Genomic DNA, 13,099 nt, shown 5'->3' with positions numbered 1-13,099 from the left:
TTATGTTTGACGTTTTCCAGCGGGTAGGGAAGTGTCTTAGTCTGAGTGTCGCGTTTGTTTTGTTTAGTAGGGCCAAAACCGTGGGTTATGACTAGTGATGGGAGAATTCGAATGCAAGAATCGATATCCATTCGATTCTTAAAAGTTCTCGCTCTTCTCGAGAACTTTTATGCCGGTATTCGAATACTTGAGAATTCATGACGAGATTTCGAGTACCCCTCAGGGCAGGCAGATAGATGGACTAGACACTAGGCGGATGTGCTTTAGAGGCCAAAATTGACTGTTCTTTAAGATTTGTTGTATTGCCAAATAATTTAAACTTTNACTTTTATGCCGGCATTCGAATACTTGAGAATTCATGACGAGATTTCGAGTATCCCTCAGGGCAGGCAGATAGATGGACTAGACACTAGGCGGATGTGCTTTAGAGGCCAAAATTGACTGTTCTTTAAGATTTGTTGTATTGCCAAATAATTTAAACTTTTTACTTATTTATTTATTACTTTTTTTAAAATAATATCCCAAACTAATCATTTGCAGCCAGGCTTCATTTTAAAAATAAGAATTCAATAATTATAAAATAACTAAGAACATTAATATTTAATAACGGAAAATGCTGCGTGAAACAAACCACATCTGTCGTTCGTTGCGAGGTTTACTTTAATTACTAACTGCTAAGCTACCATCGATGCGAGTACGAATAAAAATATCCCAATGATGCATTAGAATCCACACCGTGTCGCCGACATACACCGATTCTGCATTGCCGCTGTTCTCGAGTCCTGTTCTCGGATACTCATTCGGTCTCGGTCCGGTACTCGGTTCTCGGTTCTCGGATAATCATTCGATTCTTAAAAGTATTCGAGTACCGAGTTCTCGATTCTTATAAATACTCGATTCTGCCCGTCACTAGTTATGACGGTCTCAAAAACATATCTTTTGGACCGTGGTTGTGACCAAGAATCGTATATAAGAGGATAGCTTATTGCCATAAGAACAACGTTGGCCGATCGGGCCTATTAGCGGACGGAATACTGAACGGTTGTGACGTATCCATCAGTGCAGAATTGCTATCATCGCACAAATGTCTGTGTTTTTACGTTTTGGTTTTTTGTTTTCTTGTGAGTGTTTTGTGGCAATTTGCTTATTTTTTAACGTTGTACAATGATAATAGACTTTTAAGAACATTATATACATTCAAGATTTGTGTCATAAACTTTAATTTCTTTTTTTCGGTCTTCAAACGATCGATTTGTGTTTGGACATTTTTGTATCTTTATAATTTTTTTTTTCGGGCGTACAGTATTTAACAGTTTGGTAAATTTCCTTAATAAACAGAGATAAAACGAATTTTTAAACTTTATTGAGCAAATAACCTATGCTCATCCACAATCAGAAAGGAATGGATAAATCGTTGTAAAAGAGCGGATAAATTCAACCAAAATACTTCTACAATATGCTGTCTACATTTTACTCCCAACGATTATGAGAGATCTACAAAATGAATTTAATTAGGTAATAAGTATACCTTCTTCTATAGAAAAAATGTTTTGTAAATAATATGTTATGTTATATTATTACCTTTGCGCCGAACAGACAACCTCCACAGAAGCAAAATTCGCAAATTAAAAAAAAATCATTAAAATTAATATCTTGGTTTATTAAGATTTTTTAGTGATATATTTTCTTTCTCTCTTTCTCGACCTACATTTAACCCCTGTTTTAACTTTTTTTTGTACTTGTATATTATTATTTTAGTTGTGGAAAAAAATAAATTTATTTAAAATTGTAACAATTTATTCCTCCTGCACATACAAACCCAGTTCCTATTTTCTTAACATTAATCATCATAGTTGTATAAAAATATATATTTAGTAATTTTTATAAATTTCATTTAATACATATTCATTCAAGGCATTCATTCAATAAACAGATTAAAAACATTAAAATTGTATTGATTTATTGGGTATTTTTATTATTGCATATACGTATTTAATTATTCTTAGTTAAATGCTCACTTAAAAAACAAAAAATACTTTTTGATTAGCTACTACAAAAACCACTAAAGCAGCTTAATTTTAAAAAGACGATGTATCACCGTACATTTTAAATGTGATGCATCTGAAAGTGTACTGATGGTGACTTCACGGCTTGCGATCGCCGGCTAAGAAATCATGCGAAATAAGCTATCCTCTTATATACAATTCTTGGGTTGTGACAACCTTGGTAATTTCATTTCGTTATGTTGGTTATGCTAAAATCACTAGGAAGTAGAATAGAAAGACAAGCTGTCGTTTTATTCTCTCGCTTCTCGTTTGTAGTACGCTGTACACGAAGGCACCATTTTATATTGTGTGTTGATTAATACTTGTTAATGTTTTAAAAAATGAGTGATTATTCCGCGGTAGCTCCGCCACCACAACAAAACTTTAATCAATCTTCAGCATTTGCTGCTGCCTTACAACGCGCCAAACAGGTAGGATAAGCATAAAAATGCTACATTCCAATAGGCGGTAAACAACATGCTGGGCTTCGGTTCTTTTGTGATGTAGTTTTGATTTTTCTGACAAAGATCTATAAGTATATGCTTACATTTTTAATATTTTTCAGATTGCTGCAAAAATTAATCCAGGGGCAACGAATTCAGGAGAGAGTAGACCTAAGAGACCTCTAGAAGACGGTTCAGGTTTGTATATGTATAAAGGAGCAAGTTTTGTATATTACTCTTATATTTAGAATTTGATTCAGAACCGGATGCGAAAAAAGGACCTGGTTCACTTGGACCTCCACCTTCACAAGGGCCTCCACCACTTGGAAGGCCTCCACAAAATCAGGGTGGAATGGGTGGCCCTGTTATGGGAAGTGGGCCACAAATTAACGAGGATATCAAAGTACCTGACAAAATGGTTGGATTAAGTAAGTATTTGTTATTCTAATTTCCTATCCAAAGTTAGTTGCAAAATTTTTATAAGTTATAAGTATTCTAGTTGATATTTAAATATATTTACTCATATATATAATTTGTCAGGTACGAGAAAGTGTCATTAGTTTTTCTTGATCTCTAGTAGTTTCTGAAATACCCTGAATTAGAAAATAGGGCAGTCTGTACATGGCAGTTTTCACTTGTGTAGAAGTTATTTATATAATTAAATTTAATCGGCTCTATGAACAATGTCGCCAGGTTAGTTTAAGAAGCTTTTGCAAATGTGTATAATTTCTGTAACGAAATCATCAAAGTTCTCATCACCTTCAACATTGCTTATCAGTCTACATTGATTTGTAGGAGAAATAATGAATCGCGAAGAAACTCCTAAATTTACATTATTTGACAAAGAATCTGAAAATCTGTATGCCGAAAATGATCAATGCCTGAAAAATTATATGCAGTGTTATTTTTGAAACAGATGACTATACATGTTTAAACCTAAATTATAGGTATATGTGCATAATTTCCTTGTTTAAACAAACTATCTCCATTCATGAGCTTATTTATTTGGCTTCAAGCTAATGAGGGTAAAGTTTTATGGATGTTTCCGCATTGAAAAGGTTAATCAGTGGTTGCTACTTTTCTTCAAAGATGTTTGAGTGTCATCCCTATAACTCGTTTTGCATTAGTATTATGTACTGACATATTTGGAATAAAATGGACAAATGGGCTAATTTCATAAGCAAACCATTTTTCTACATTTGTTTACTGACTATAATTTGCAATTTAAATTGGATGGCTTATATTGTTTTAAACTGTTTCTGTTTAAAATAACGTTTTAAACACCTCTATGTTGGTTGAATAAAATTTATTTCAAATTGTAAATTTTTATTTTTTAGTAAACATTTTGTTTTTATAAAGTTTTTGCTTGATTAGTAAAAAACATGTAATTTAGTTAATTTACCATCTTTATGCTAGAAAAGAAATTAAAAAAAATAGTAATCATTTGTGAAGTCAGGTGCACACTATTGATGCACTTTAAAACTGTTTATGCAAATTTGGGAATTATTTTGACTGATGTAAACTCTTCAAGCACTACTTGAATGTCAACCAGTTAGTCAATAGTATTGCTTTGCTACCTGTGCAGGGCTTAGCATCTAACCTATAACTTAGGCCATTGTGGTCTAATATAATTTTTTTTTGGAATTAATTTTTTGGAAAATTACAATTTCTTTTATTAAAAATGTAACCTTAACCATCATTACTTAAATCTCTAGTAGGTAAATTTTTGTGAATTGAAATTAATATTTATACAAGGTTAAGGCCTGATTGGCAATTCAAAAATTATTTTAGCCTGATTATTTCTGCGAGAAGATGAACCAAGTTTAACATTTTAGCTTCTATTATTGTCAATCTCTTTTCAACGTGTTTATGCCTTTGTTCATTCAAATGTCAAAATTAAACTGTCTTGTGTCATGTCATTGTTACAACCTACAATGAAGTACAAAATACAAATAATGCTACAGTTTAGATATAGGTAGTGTTTGGCTCTGTTGTAAAACATAAGATTTTGAATTTTTATCTAACTTAAGTTACAAAATTAACAGTATTATAAATATTATTTGTAGTTATAGTAGGACGGAGAACTATCTACTTTGTGTTTTACTGCTGCACGTGTACAGTGCCGGCCCTTTAAAAATGGACGACTTATAAACAAATTGTCTATAATTGGCCTTTGTGAAGCTGACTTGAAAATAGGGTTGGCGAAGGTATTATACCAAATGGTATAATTAGTTTTATACTTTGTATTATACTTTGTATTTACCTTACCTAGTATTGTACCAAATTGTATTAAACTGTTAAATACCAAAAAGTTTTATATCACCTAAGTACAAAGTTTTATACCAGCTAAACGAGTCGGGACAGGAACAGCATATGCATTATAAATAAAATAGTCAGTCGTAAGAGATTCATCTGTAGGGTAGGACCTGTAGGCGATCTGCGGATTGAAAGGACAGAGCGGTGATATTCTGAGCTCCTGGTGGTGTCTCGTGTCGACAGAAAATATTTAACTTGTCTCTCTCTTTTCTCTAAGTACACTACTATGTACCTACTCAGTTTACTTATGTTTATGTTTTGGGTTTGTTTTCTCGAATAAACTTTGAGTTTTGTTTTTACAAATTTAAGATTTTTTAAGAATCATCATACCAAATTTTGCCAACCCTACTTGAAAATGTGAGGTTCAAATCGACTGTCATATCAAATTTAATGTGTATCTATCATACTAGTTCTAGTGAGCATTCCACTTTTCTTTGAGTTTAAATATGCTGTTCTTGTATACATGCAGATCATCCGCATTGACCAACCATTCTGAGGTAAAGTTATAGCTCTCACTTTCTCTGGTTCCGTTAAACGCGGCATCTTAAATTACCAATCAAATTACTAATGACAGTGACATATAAAAACTTCATAACGTCATAATATGAAAAGTAGACCACATCACATTAGAAAAATAAATCGTCCACTTTCAAAGGGCCGGCAGTGTACACATTTTTCAATGATTACGATCTTCAAAAAATTTCTTTAGTTGCCTTTAAGTTGCTACTTTCTAGACTCTTTAAATGAGTATAAAAATAATGAAATCTGTATTTTGACAAAATTAAGTTTTAATTAAACCTACATAGGTGTATATAAAATTTAATTTTTTTTACCAAAATATAATGTCCTATTTAAATAGTGATTAGTTCTGCTTAGATCGTGATAGAAAAATGATTTGCTTATGAAATTAATCCATTTATTATCTGTTGTATTTGTCACATAATATAGTGTTGCTAACATTAATTTAAAACCAGCTGTTGGAGATATCTAAATTGACTATCTTCCAGTATAAATCTTTTTAAAAGGAAATTTAAGTGGACAGTGCAAAAAATAATTATGTGAGCATATCCAGTTAAGAAAGAAAGATAAGGAAGTGTTTCATACAATAACTTTCATAACACAAGTAGATGATGAGTCCACTATTTCTAGTGTGAGACAGCGTGAGACAGTAAGATTCATGCGGAGATTAAAATACTAGGAGATCGAAGGAAAAGTTTTCTCTTAGATTATTTCGATATCTGCTAATGTTATAAAAGTGGAAGCACTTATAATAAAAACTTTTTTCGAGTACCACCATGTTATGTTTTGGATAGGATTGTGTTTATGCTTAGTTTGTTATCCATGATCCTGAACATTGCTCAAAATTTTGATCTTAATATAAAGAGCTGCAGCTGTCACCAAATGTAACTTTTAAAAATGTCTGACATGATTCCTGAATTCGATTAAACTTTCCAACAATTTTTAAATTTACTAGATATTGAATATTTACACCTCAATTTACACCATTAATTTTTATTTATTTTATATATCCACTTGTTTCTTTTATGTTTAAATATAATTCACCCTGTTTTGTCATTATTTAATACAAAAGAATTTTGTGATGAAGCTATCATTTATGCATTTATATGTCATTGATATTGAAAAATTAATAGGACCGACTTACTCCCTATACGTAATAAAACTTTTCTGCTGTCTGAATAGTAGGACTTTTGTCCATTTGTTTCAGCACCTGCTAATTTAAATTTGAAAAATAAAGCACTATTGAAAAAATAATTAAACAATCTTTAAAATATATTTGTTTAGTATATAGTACAAAAAATCCAAATAGTACAAGTGAAGTTTATTATGACAAAAATAGTACATATAGGCCTTGTATAAACAAGATGTCTTGTCTCCTTCACAACTAAAATTGACTTGTTTTGATGTTTCTGTGACAAGTTAGTAGTGCTCAAAATAATTTAGGTAAAACTTCCTTCTGGTGCTGGCAAAAACTGAAAAAAAGTGAAACCACTAACCGTGTTCTGTAAAAACCAATTTCTGATGAAACCGAATAGAATAACCCAATAACCGGTTACTCGAATGATGACCAAAACTGGAATCAGGGTTTTGAAAAACTGACAGGATATATGATGTTATTCAAATGTTCACATATTTTTAATTTTAGAGTTCAATCTAATGTTAAAACAGTTACACTTAATAAACTGTGGTTCTTCAATTATTATTTATATTAATGGGCTTGGTCGTTTGGTGTTTGGTGTATGTGGGTGTGGATGATTGTTTTTTTTATCAGTGTCAGTGTTTTTATAAAATATAAAAATAAATTGTATTTCCCTTAATAGTTCCACCTAATTTTTGTAGTAGGTATCTATTATGTATGTACAGTTGACATCACTCAAATGTGAACGCATTTTGGTTGTTATGGAAATTTCATCTGGATTTTATCGTAGTAAATCAGACTTTTTTTAGTGGCGTAACACAGAGAGGGTATTCTTATGGATAAATTCGACCAAGGCATTGTCTTCCGCGTCACTGGGAAACTTCCCGACATCTTGCCTGATAGATCTTTGAAATTATTGTTCTCGCCAGCGTTGTTTAATATAAAATATACAACTCTTACTGACATTCAAATCAGCAGCCACTTCACTCAAAGACCAATTATCTTCTAATTTAGCTATAAGCCCTTGCTCTATGCGCTTCAGTTAAATGGTCCAGCATATTTCACGTTACTTGTTTACATTTAATTACGTTTGCTCTAAGTGACATATATGTATATTTGACAACTATTGAATTTTACGACTATGATTTGTAGTTTAAATTACGCGGTACAATATTGCCGTTCACATTTGGGTGGCGTCGACTGTACTATGTGGCCAATGTCAATAACTACATAACACTAAGACTATGTGTTATGTAGTTATTGGCTATAAAGAAATAATCTGATTATTCGGATGTTTGAATGAACAGAATATCGAATAATCGGTTATTTGAATAATTGGTTATTTGAATAATCAGATATTTGAATATTCGAATAACCGGTTTTCGGGTTTTGTAAAAATCTGAATTATCCGGAACCAGTTAACCGACTATCCAAAAAACCGATTTCAGTTGCCAGCACTACTTCCTTCTATTCGTTATAATACCAAGACCAAGATACATATTTTGCACTGTAATCACCTGTGGTGTGCTAGATGGTAGACATTTTTGCAGAAAATTTGTACATCCTGTAGATTTTCAAGAATTTTCAGCTGGCGTATATGCTCCTTTTAAAAAGTTAGTCCAGTGACAGATTACTTGTGGTTATAATAAAAATATATATAAGAACTTGAAGCATATTATATCACAAAAAAAATGTATGTTACAGTTAGATATTATACTTTGTGAGCTGTTAGAGAAGTAATAAAAAAAAGTATGTTTACAGACGTTTACATTTTTGACAACAAAACAATTTAGGACTTATGTTCAACTGAACTTTGTAATGTAGAATCGCTTTTTCTATGTGTAAGTTTATATAGTTAAAGACTGAAACACTCGGTACAAATTAATACTAATTATACCTTCTTTAGAAATTTTTTTAATCAAGTCAAAAGTATTACATATTTGTCTTGAAGTTATAAAATTTAATTTCATCTCACTTTGCTTTTTTTTAGAAATAATTCAATATGCTCGTCTGCAAATTTATACATACTGTTAATAATATTTTCGTAGATATGTTTTTTAGTATGCAAAATTTCAAAAAAAAGAAAGCTACATTACTTAATGCTTGAATATGCAAGTAATAACGCGCATTAAAATTGTCTACACAATTAAGTGCTTATTTTTGGTTTTGTTCACTATGTATGATGATGAATTAGAAGTCTCAGCAGAGGTATACATTTTTTTAATTCAAGATACAGAATCAAGTAAAATTGAATTTTGTAGATGACAATAAGTAATACAAAGAACGGCTTCTAAAACATCATTTAAAATTTTTATTTTTTAGAACAGTTTTCTAGTGTATAACATATACGGTATAAAAGTACTCTAAGGATTATTTACTGACGCTACTTACATCGGCTTACTTGAATCGACATATGTACATTCTGTTAAAAAAGTATCCGCAATTTGTCAGTAAAACAAAATATATTCAATTAATCATTAAAAATTATATTGTCTCCTTCAAAATAGGCTCCATTTGAAGAAATACACTTTCCAATGAACAACCCAGTGATCAAAGCACTTTTTAAACGTGTCTTCCGATATTCACTTCAACTCCTTCAGTGAATTTTGTTTTATGGCTTCTGTTGACTTGAAACATATTCCACGAAGTGGTAATTTGAATTTGTGAAAGATGAAATGTCATCAGGGACTGCTCGATGACATTCTTTGTGTTTTTGGTCAAAACTTCGTTCACAATTATCACTGTGTGATGGTGTATTATTGTGATGCAAAATCCAAGAATTGTCCTTCCATAAATCTGGTCTTCTGCTGCAGATACTTTTTCTCAAACGTCTCATAATGCACATATAATATACATTGTTTTGTTGACTGTTTGTCCATCTGGAAGGAATTCTGTGTGAACAACACCAAAGGAAATAGTCAACATGACTTTGATTATTATTCGACTTTGACATGGGGTTTTTTAGTTTCAGCTCATTAGAAAAGTGCCATTCTAAAGCTTGTTGGCTCGTTTGCATGTCAAACCCATGTCTCGTCACCCATTTCTCTTCTCTTTTGGAACCAGCCTTACTGGGTCATTTAGCCTGATTTCTCAACTTCAATTTGGTTTTTTTTTCTGTACTATTATTTCTCATTGAGATATCGGCTATTGAGTGAAAAGTCAGGAATTATGACATATACAAGCTGTTAGAAATTTTCTCACTACAGGGATCTTGGAAACGGTAAGAGATACGAAGTAGCTTAAATGGGGGCAAAGTTGCATAATCAGGGGACCAACATTATGCCTCTAAAAAATCAAGGCTAACATGATTTGTTTTTGAAATATTTGAAAAAAACCGAAACTTTGGAAATCCGTTTTTGTTTCATATCAACCTTGTTTGAGGTGATATTGAAAAAAGAAGAACACTTTCTCGTGTCAACTTTTTGCCCTCTATCGAATGGCATAATCAATTTTTATATGTAACGTTTCGTCTCTAGGACCATTATCAACTTCATTCTTTTTAAATACGACCCTGGAAATTTTATTATATTTTTTGCAAGCCTTCATGACCCCTAATACTGTATTGCCTCAGCTCGACCCAGATTCAGTCGTTTTGGCTCTAACAATTCATCTTCAATGTATTTGTTCCAAATTTATCTAATTTTTTGTAAGATTTCTGTTTCTTGAATTATCGTACACTCTAATTGTCGTTAGACTCTATGAAATCCACCTACTTATTTAAACTATACCATCATACACTACAATAAAACAATATTAGAGTTACACAACTTTGCCCCCATTTAAGCTACTTCGTATCTCTTACCGTTTCCAAGATCCCTGTCGTGAGAAACGAATTTGTAATAGCCTGTATATGACCCTGGTATTAATTAGACAAGAAAAAATTTTTCTGAACCCATGGGCAGTTTGGAAAAAAAAATTGTAATTTTTTTACCTTGCATTATTTCTTTTGATTGCTGCAGGAGTGATACTCAAAAAAATTTGTCATCTCAAGATTTCAAAATTTCTCTTCAAGCCGTTTTTTTTTTCGATGCGACCATTATTCACGAAGTTACAATCTTCCCAAAATTTGAAAATTTTTCTACTCCCTTAGTTTTTTTGCTGAGTGTACCATAATAATTTTTGTGTATGACAGAATAGTATGTTATGGAATAAATAAATTTCTCAAAATAAATTTCTCAAAATCATGGTAATCCGAACCAAGTATCGTGATATTCTGAAATATGTAATTGCAATCATACCTCGATAATTTGATTAACACATCCAAACCTGTCATCTGCAGCAAAGAGCTCAGTCGCCAACTGCTTTTGAAAATTAGCCCAGTCATTATAGACATGAAAGAGCCTGTTTCGGGGAAAAAAATACTATTAGAAGTTTCTCTGCGGAAAATTGTTCGGAAACCTGTTATAAATAAAATATCAAAAAATCAACTCGAGGCTAGTTGGGAAACTTTGTTTTAACAGTGGTCAAAGTTATGGAAAAGTGGTTTTTTGACTCACGTAAAAAAGCTATTATTCATAGCGAAAAAAAGTTTATACAAAAAAGGTAGGTATTAAATAAGCCTATAAAATGAAAAAAGTCCGATTAAATTCCGATAATTTGTTTATGCACAAGAGCTCAAAAATGGTCGAAAATTGCCGTTTTTTTCAATTGCTAATAATTAATGCAATTTTCATCGCAGACACTTGTAATTCAGGATTTTTGAGGCTTTTTACACCCTTAATAAGTGGTAAAAATTTCAGCTCGAAAGCTTCATTGGTTTGACGTTGGCGGAATTTGTTATCTAAGAAGATGCTATTTTTCAATTCATTTTTCCCAAGCTCACAGGCGTTGTAGGGTTTTGATCATTAGTTGTTTTTGTACCTAAATAGTTGTATTGACATAGACATTTACCGAGAATTTAGTTTTTCAAATTTAATTTGTTTAAAATTGACTTTGAAAAAATGTTAATATTTATTAAATTGTTAAGATAGGTAATTATTATAAAATAAAATAGTAACCTCTTTACTTTAGTTTTCTTCGAATTTAAAAAAAAATCGTTGTTGTAAGTTGATTAGAAGCTGAGATAATTTTTTTTATTTATTTAATCGCAGTGACCTTAATTATTAATATTAAGAGCCGAAATTTGGAGAGAGTATACATTAAGAGCTATATTTTCATGTCCTACATTAACATTAAGGTGAATTCAACTATTTAATTTCGAAAAAGAAGATAGCGGCGATGCGTTCTATTACTTGGTCTAGCGAACGAGTGGGGAAGGCGAGGCTTAGCATGCGCGCTTAACGATGTAATAAATATTAACATTTTTTCAGTCATTTTTAAACAAATTAAATTTGAAAAATTAAATTATCAGTAAATGCATATGTCAATACAACTATTTAGGTACAAAAACAACTAATGATCGAAACCCTACAACGCCTGTGAGCTTGGGAAAAATGAATTGAAAATAGCATCTTCTTAGATAACAAATTCCGCCAACGCCAAGCTAATGAAGTTTTTGGGCTGAAATTTTTACCACTTATTAAGGATGCAAAAAGCTTAAAAAATCCTGAATTACAAGTGTCTGCGATAAAAATTGCATTAATTATTAGCAATAAAAAAAGCGGGCAATTTCGACCATTTTTGAGCTCTTGCGCATAAACAAATTATCGGAATTTAATCGGACTTGTCTTATTTTACAGATTTATTTAATATCAACCTTTTTTGTATAAACCTTTTTTTCTCTATGAATAACAGTTTTTTTATGCCAGTCGAAAAACCACTTTTTCATAATTTTGACCATTGTTTTAACAAAGTTTCCCAACTAGTCTCGAGTTGATTTTTTGATATTTTGTTTGTAACACGTTTTTGAACAATATTCCGCAGAGAAACTTCTAATAGTATTTTTTTCCCAAAAAAAAGCTATAATGATTGGCCTAAATAGTAAATAACTGAAAAAATCGAAAATTTATTTGATTCTGTTAAATTGATTGGGAATAAAAGTTACTTTCATTAAACTTATTTTTTGTTTCTTCATTATCTGAAAGTTTCCGGGGTGGATGCTATGTCATCAGTTCAGACTTCTTAACATTTCGAGAGGCATGTTGCTTTCTTCTTCAGGAGAAACTCTGAAACTGGAGATAAAGTACTCTGGCCAGTATTTATTTTTATTCTGTACTTGATTTGAAATCATTGGCCTATGATGTCTCGAACCTTGATTCCTGTCCAAACTCAAGATAAACCACTCAAAAGTAAAAATAAAGGACTAGAACATCACGTGCTAGTGAACCAAGCATTGGAACGACGCGGATCAGTAGTCAGTACACAACAAATTCAATTAGTCATTGAATTTAATTTTCTTTTAAAGAAGAGAGAATGTGCTGTGATTCAAAATTTTCAGATTAACAAGGTTATAGTGTAATTTTATTTTCCTTATACATTATATAAACAAAATAGGTATGTAAAGTTGGAATCTTCAAAAGTGCTATGTATATATGAAACATGTTTTAAACAGGAGTGATCAGCGTTTTAACGATCACTTAAAAAATATATGGCTTAAGATCAAGTTAGTAAGCTGGAATAAGCCTTTTTTGTAGCACAGATTGTAGTGGATATGCCATATAAATCTGATGCATTATTATAGGTGTTTTAGTTAGCAGTGA

General features: G+C 31.4%; 1 protein-coding gene across 2 annotated transcripts in view; it reads left to right on the top strand.

Annotated features, from left to right (window-relative positions):
• The first annotated feature begins 2,277 nt into the window (after window positions 1-2,277).
• LOC108915895 (far upstream element-binding protein 1) overlaps window positions 2,278-13,099 on the top strand; it is a 49,585-nt gene continuing 38,763 nt past the window's right edge. For both annotated transcript variants that reach the window (XM_018722048.2, XM_018722047.2), the window contains exons 1-3: window positions 2,278-2,476; window positions 2,611-2,686; window positions 2,737-2,916. In XM_018722048.2, coding sequence (XP_018577564.1) covers window positions 2,387-2,476; window positions 2,611-2,686; window positions 2,737-2,916 — 346 coding nt within the window. In that variant the 5' untranslated portion in view covers window positions 2,278-2,386. The remainder of the gene's footprint in view (window positions 2,477-2,610; window positions 2,687-2,736; window positions 2,917-13,099) is intronic.

This window comes from Anoplophora glabripennis, unplaced genomic scaffold, assembly GCF_000390285.2.
Source record: "Anoplophora glabripennis isolate ALB-LARVAE unplaced genomic scaffold, Agla_2.0 scaffold1254, whole genome shotgun sequence".
Classification (NCBI taxonomy): Eukaryota; Metazoa; Arthropoda; class Insecta; order Coleoptera; family Cerambycidae; genus Anoplophora; species Anoplophora glabripennis.
This window is presented reverse-complemented; position numbering and strand designations above follow the sequence as displayed.